Source organism: Belonocnema kinseyi, chromosome 4 (genome assembly GCF_010883055.1).
Source record: "Belonocnema kinseyi isolate 2016_QV_RU_SX_M_011 chromosome 4, B_treatae_v1, whole genome shotgun sequence".
NCBI lineage: Eukaryota > Metazoa > Arthropoda > Insecta > Hymenoptera > Cynipidae > Belonocnema > Belonocnema kinseyi.
In genome coordinates this window covers 46,227,589-46,235,237 of record NC_046660.1, presented here as the reverse complement: position 1 = coordinate 46,235,237, position 7,649 = coordinate 46,227,589, and the positions used below count along the sequence as shown (strand labels likewise).

The window sequence follows — 7,649 nt, the reverse complement described above, 5'->3', positions numbered from 1 at the left end:
TCTTTTCAATTTAAATTTTTTTAAATTTTATTAAATGGAAATTCCCTCAGAAAATGTTTTTATTTAAAAAAAGTTATAACAGCTCTCTCTCTCAAAACCAATAGGACATGCTCGCTCGAGCAAAAGTGGCTTAGGCTGTTTGCTTTTCATGAAATTAGAGTTTGGTAGAGGTAAGTGGTAATATTGACTAAGTCAATATTTGATGTTTTTGAGAGTTCTCTTCTTAGAAAATGCGAAGTATCTATAATATTGACTGGAGTACATTTTCCTCTGGAGAAGACATTTCTGGATGTAACTGTCGTTTAAACATTTATCATGTTGGGAGCTCATGATGGTGAAAACGAGACTGAAGAAAAGAAGAGTATGAAATTAACGAGTCTACCCTTTCTTCCCAGTGGTGTTGCAATTTTTATGGGAGAACAAAAGACGGAGGACGATGATAATTAATCAAGCTGAGGTGAAAAGTAAAATGCACTTTGCAATTTTGATTGATTATCACCAGTGTTGGTTAAGTTACTTTCTTTTTGATTGAGTAGTTACAGTTACGTTATTTGTAGCTATGACTAGTAACACTTACTAGATAAAGTAACTTCAAGTTAAAAGTTTTTTTTTCACTTATTTAATTTAAAAATCAAACTAAGTGGGATGAGAATTTAAAAAAATTTAATTTAAAAAGAAACAGACATTAGTTCAAATAGGATTTTCCTACTTAATTAGGTATATTTAAAGATTAAATTGCTCAAAGCTCTGGTGGCTTTGAGGTACACATTCTCATCGTGACACCTCGCACTATGCGCTCGATTTTTGATAGACTTTTGTAAATTTATAATTTCTGAACTACCTTGAAATAATTAAAAAACTACAATCCTTTTTTCATATTATTATTTTTATTTTTATTTTTTTGATAAATCAAAGTATGCTACAAATTTTGGACAATTCCAATACTACCTGCTCAATCATAAATGATGAGAATGTAATAAATTATAACATATTCGTATCTATTTTTTCGGTGTACAGAATTCGTCTATCAATTCGTTTTCGTGCATTTTTTCCTTTTTTTATAAATTTTTCATCTTTATTTTTAATGTCATTTTTATGATTCACACCAAAACCAGGGGCATCCTATCAAAAAGTGATTTATAACAAATTTGTAGCTTTTCGGGTTAACCATCAAGAAGTGATTATTAACAAATTTGAATCTCTTTTTCCAGTAAATAATTTTTGTTACATATTTTTTTTCGTAACTTGTGTCGTTTTTCTAAAAATTTAATTTTTTATACTCAATGTTTTTTTTCACGAATAAAACAAAAACTACGCGTTTTATCAAGAAGTGATTATTAAAAAATTTGGAGATCTTTTTTAGCATCATAATTTTAGTTTATTCATCTTTTTTCGTATCTTACATAGTTTGACTGCAAAATGGAGTTTTCCATTTTTCATTATTGTTTGTACTATCAAAATTTAAATTTTCGATTTTTCAAGAAAATCCAAACAGTTGTTATAATCATCTTGTAGGGCAACAAGAACGAATCTTTAAAGATACAACTGAATTTTTTACCAACTAGATCAATTTTCAACTAAGTAGTTAAATTTTTAACAAAAAAGACAAATTTTCAAAAAATAGCTAAACCCCCTTCAGAAATTTCTTTGTCAAAAAATAATAAATTTCTCGAACAAAATCAACACTTTTGACAAAAAATTAGAATTTGTACCAAAAATGTTCGGTAAATATGAATTTTCAAGAAAAAATTGTCTTTCAACAAAGTAGATGAATTCTGAACTAAAAATATAATAGTTGATATTATTACGATCAGAAAAAATTTTGATTGAAATAAAGCACGGTTGGATTCAAACAAAAAAGAAAAGAATTTTTAACAAAATAGGTGAGTTTTCATTCAAAATGAACTAGATTTTTTTAACAAAATAGATTAATTTTGAGATGGAAACCCCAAATTTTGAACTGAAAAGGAAACAAAATTCCCACTAAATTCTTGAATTTGAAAACTGAAAAATCGAACGTTGTAAAAGGAATTGTATTTTCGAGTCGAAAATATGAATTTCCAACGAAAGAGTAAATTTTCAAATAAAAAAAATAGTCGAATTTTTACCTAAATGCATTAATTCTCAATCCAAATTGATGAATTTTCAAAGGAAAATATAATAGTTGATATTATTTCAACAAAAATAATATTTTGATTTGAAATTAAATAGCTTTATATTCATGACCACAAAATTCGATTTTTTTAACAAAAGAGAGAAATTTTGAAATCAAAAAACCAAACTTCAAACCAAAACAGAAAAAAAATTTTCATTATATTGTTGAATTTTCGAATCAAAGAAATGAATTTTCTACAAAACAGTTACATTTTAAGCCCGAAAAAATGAATTATCAACAAAAAAGTTACATTTCAAACAAATAGTTAAATTTTCTAACAAAGTATTTGAATTTTTAACCAAAAACACGGATTAAAAAAAAAGTTGATTTATTGACCAAAGGAGAATGATTTTCTACCCATAGCTGACCCATGAGATTATATACAAATGTTTCTGCAAGAATAATAACTAAGCTACGTTACCAGTTACTTTTTAAAATATTATCTAGATTACTTTTGAAGTCACAAATATTTTCTTAAAGTTCCTTTAAAATAAATTCTAATAGAAACTTAGAACACGATTTGTCTGAATCAACAATTTTTTTTCAACCATCGACTAACGTTATTGTATGGGCAGCAACAAATTTGATGAAATAAACTAAAATTTTTTGTTGATCAAATATTTGGACAGATAGAGCATTTGTTAGATTTAACAAAAAATAGTTATTTTTAAGTCAAATATTTAGTTGAATCTTATAAAATTCGATTCGACTAAATTTTAATTTATATCCAAGAAAACAGTTTATTTGGTTCAACTCAGACGTAATATTAATTTAACAAATTAGAGGAAGCCCATAAACTATTTCTACCTTTTTAAAAAGAATACTTATTTTTTTCGATTAATGAATTGAACTGGATTGATAGAGCTCAATAAGAAAATCAAAATATTCTTCGCTAAATTTTTTGTTTGTTTGAAAAGTCTACCATTACATTTTTGTTTCGTAATTCATCCCGGTTGGTTAAAAACTATACTCGTTGGTTGACATTTTTATTATTTTGTAGAAAATGCAATTATTTTGTTAAAAACTCATCTTTTTTGTTAAAAATTTAACTAGTTGTTTTAAAGTTAAACTAACTTCTCGAAAAATAATTTTTAAAAATTCAAGATTCATTTCTTTGATTAAAAATTCAGCTCTTTTCTTAAAAATTCGTGTTCTTTATCCTGAAAATAAATTTTTTTAACTGAAAATTTGACTATTCTATTTTTGGTTAAGAATTTACATTTTTAGTTGAAAATCTAAGTACTTGTTTGTCAGTTTACATATTTTGTTGAAAGTTAATCTTTTTTTTTTAAAAAATTAATCTTTTTGGTTAAAAAGTTAATTTGTTTTGGTCATGGATACAAAATATTTGGTTGAAAATTAGTCTTTTTTTAATTTACTAATTTTAATTTGAAATTAAAACGTTTTTGTTTAAATATTAACAATCAGATTTTTTCTTAAAAATGCATTTATTTTTCATTTGGAAAATCAAGTCCTTGTGAAAAACTTATTGCTGTTTCTTTGTTAGAAACTCATATATTCTCAAATAAAAAATTCAACTGTCTTGTAGAAAATTGGTCTTTTTTAACTTGCAAATTCAACTATTGGTAGAAAATTAAAGTATATTGTTGACAATTCTTTTATTTCGTTAGAAAAATAATCTTATTTGTTGAAAATGTACCATTTTGTTTGAGGATTCAACTATTAATTCATTTTTTTGTTACTAAAAAGTGTTTTCTTTACCGAAAATTTAATTATTCCAAGTTTGGTTGCAAACTTCCTTGGGGCACAATTCACCCTTGTAGATTAAAAATTCAGTTTTTACTTTGTTGCAACAACTTTCAATGCTTAGTTCAAAATTTAAGTATTTTATAGAAATTTTATATATTTTTTTAGGAATTTCATCTTTTCTGGTTGAAGATTCAACTGCTTTTTTGTAGAAAATTCGGTATTTTGAATGAAAATAAAAAGCTGAAGATTTCATTGTTTGTCTGAATAATTGTTTAACAATTGATGTATTGTTTTGGCTAAAGTTATTTTTATTTACTGAAAAATATTTGGTGGTTGAAAATTAAACTCTTGTTTGAAATTCAACTTTTTTGTTTAAAAATATATCTGTTTTGGTAGATATTTAATCTTCACTTTTTAAAAATGAAACTGTTTAGTTGTAAATAAATTTTGGAAACTCGTCTATTGAGGTTTAGTTGAACTATTTTTGATTAAAAATTAAATCTTTTCTTGGCTAAAATATAAATTATTAACTTTTTTTCTGAATTTATATTTTTTGGTTGAAAATTCAACTACTTGGCTCAAAAGGATAAGTAAACAATAATATCCCACCCCCCTCAAAAGTCTTCCGTTATTTATGGATAACCCCTAAATAAATCCACGAAAAAAATGGCTCCTAATATGGGCGACATTCTGTAAGCCACTGAATAAAGCAAACAAAGGCTTTCATCAGTTGATTAATTTTAATTGGTTTAAATATTATCTCACGGGCAATAATTCAGATCACTTGACAATTCCAATAGTTACGAATTTCTAGTGTGTCAGAAGCAAATGTTTAATGAGGGAAAGTTATTAAATTCTGTTGCTGAAGTTTATAATCAGCTTATTGTATGGATCAGAATTAATTTAGCTATGCTTTGTATTTGAAGGATGTAACTTTCGACATTAGCCTGAATTAAATTAAATTAAAATTGAATTATGGGCATGTACCAATAGGGTTACGTGTCCAAGTACCTGTATGAACTGGACATATTCCTAAACTAATATTAACTCGAATACATTTTCTAAAATAGAAATGGGGTGGAGGAACATCTGTGACGTCCAGAAAATCAAGCTCAAAATTACGTATCATTGATTTTGTTAATTATTTTACTTATTATTTTATTCATTATTTCACTTATTTCTTGCTTTTCTCTTTTGGTTTTTTTCTACCACCCAGTTTGACAGTTCACTGGTATACGTCATTTCGAAATCTTACAAAATCCATCATAACTTTTCCAAACTGTAGAACTTTAAACAGAAAATCTTTAAAATTAAGGAATTTTTCCAACTGACAATTAGAAATCATGCAAGTTTTAAGCTTTTTATTTACAATTTAGTAACTTTTATGACTTAAATTCGAAATTAATTTAATTCAAAAGATTTAGAATTCAAATGTCTTGTCTTTTTATGTTTAGGATCATCAGACTTCTCAAAATTAAACAAATTTATTTGTAAATTTTCGAAATTAAAGAATTTTTAATTGTAAATTTATTGATAGAAGAATTTTAAATTGCAAGTCGTTCAAATTAAAGAATGTACCATTTAAAATCTTCCAAATTGAACTATTGAAAGAAAAATGTTTTAAAGTATACACCTTTTAAATATATGCATATATTATATGTGGAATAATTAAAAATTTTATATTTTAAAAATTTAGGAATTATTTATATGAACTCGTTAAAATTGTCTAAATTTGAATTGTAAATATGTCAAAATTTAAGAACTTTTAATTTTTTTAAATCAAATATGTAAAAATTCTGTAATTTCCATGCTTTTAATTGGAAATTTCTGCAATTTAGAACATGCCTTTAAACTTCAAATCTTAAAAATTGTATTTTTTAGAAATTTGGTACGTTGAAAATCCAAGAATCATTAACTGTATCTCTTTAAAATTGCAGATCTTAAATTGCACAGTTTTTAATTTCGAAATGCAAATAATATGAAATACAATATTCATTACAACAAAAAAGAATTTTAAATTGCAAGTCGTGAACATTAAAGTATTTTAAATTAAAAATCATAAAAATCATCTATTTCTAATAAACTAATTTAAATTTTATAACTGTAGAACATAAAGAAAATTTAATAGGTTTTTTTATATATTTATAAAATTGATGACTTTTTTAATTGTAACTCTTAAAAATTACAAAGATTTAGATTATTAATCTCACAAAATGTAGAGCTTTTAATTTTTACAAATTATATTTTAAATTAAGCAAGTTTTAAGAACTACAATTACAAATTCCTTAATTTTGACGATTTACTTTCGAAATCTGTTGCATTCAGAAGATTTCTAATCGAAAACTTGACAATTCATTTACAAAATTATAAAAATTCAAGAATGTTCATTCGAACATTTTTTAAATTCAAGATTTGTGAATTGAAAGTTTTCAAAATTAAATAAATTAATATAGCAAGTCGTAAAAGTTGATGAACCTTAAATTTCTAATCTTTAAAATTGAACTATTTAAAAAAAAGTGTTCCAAATCTTAAAAATTGCATAATATTTTGTAAATTTTTAATCAAGAATTATATAAGTTGTAAATTTACAAATAAACAAGCTGTAAGTTTGACGATTTCAATTCGAATTTTCTTCAATTTGTAAAATTTAGAATTGAAAACTCGAATCGTGATTTCAAAAATCATAAAAATTTAAGAAATTTTCATTTACACATCCGTAAAGTTAAAAAGTTTTTAATTCCACACCTTTAAAACTGAAGAATTTTAAACTGCAGGTCGTGAAACTTGGAGTTTTCAATTGTAAATTTTCATAATTAAGAACTATGAACACTTAACTATTGATTTTCAAAATCATCAAAGCTTAAAAATGTTTATTTACTTATCTCTAAAATTAAATAATTATCCATTGTAAGTCTTAAAAATTGAAGAATTTTAAAGTGCAAATCGAATTATTTGAAAAAAGTTATTAATTTTTTTCTTTGTTTCTAATTCTTGCTGGGATGAAATTTTTTATTTAAATAAAAATTGCAAATGACTGTAATCCGATTAAAATTAAAATTAAAATCAAAAGTAAACTAAAAATTAAATAAAAAATAAAAGAAAATTACAGTAAAATTCGAATAAAATAAATAAAAATCAAGTAAAATATACAATTAAAGAAAAAAATGTTAAAAAGACAATGCAGCTGATCAATATTTATTTCAATATATTATAATTAGTTATATTTCATAATACTTTAAATTTAAGCATATATTTTAATTTTATAATGATGCATTCAAAATAATAAAGGTTTAATAAGCGTTATTCACACGCTATTTTTGTAAATATTTAAAAATTTCAATGTTATTATTAAAAAATTAAATGATTCAATTCGTATTTTTTATATAATGGTATTTTTCACTTACCCACGAAAGTGACATTGCGGATGTACTGCAAAAGTTGTTGCCCTCGGGGTGCAGGTTTCAAACTGTCACATAAATAATGCTCGGTTTCGTAGGTTTCGACACACACGTCCTCGATGAGATTGTGAATCCCATGAGCCATTGCATAAACAGCATCCACTGCGAACAGAGACATATTTTAAATAAATTATAATTTCAGTTGTTCAATTATAATATGATACATTTCCTTGGGGAAAACATTTTCGCCATAAAACTAGAATTAAGTCTTTGTATACAATATTAATTTTTTTTAAAGAAAAATTATCCATCAGGGTGGACCAACAAATTAAATTTGTTGAAATTTAAAAATAAACTATGTAGAAAAGTAGCGTATAAATATAAAT

The 7,649-nt window shown here is 24.4% G+C and overlaps 1 protein-coding gene across 1 annotated transcript in view; it reads right to left on the bottom strand.

The window, feature by feature from the left end:
* LOC117170874 (metabotropic glutamate receptor 2-like) overlaps positions 1 to 7,649 on the bottom strand; it is a 139,911-nt gene that overhangs the window by 102,965 nt on the left and 29,297 nt on the right. Inside the window, exon 3 of the mRNA XM_033357917.1 lies at positions 7,270 to 7,425. Within this exon, the coding sequence (XP_033213808.1) occupies positions 7,270 to 7,425 (156 nt within the window). The remainder of the gene's footprint in view (positions 1 to 7,269; positions 7,426 to 7,649) is intronic.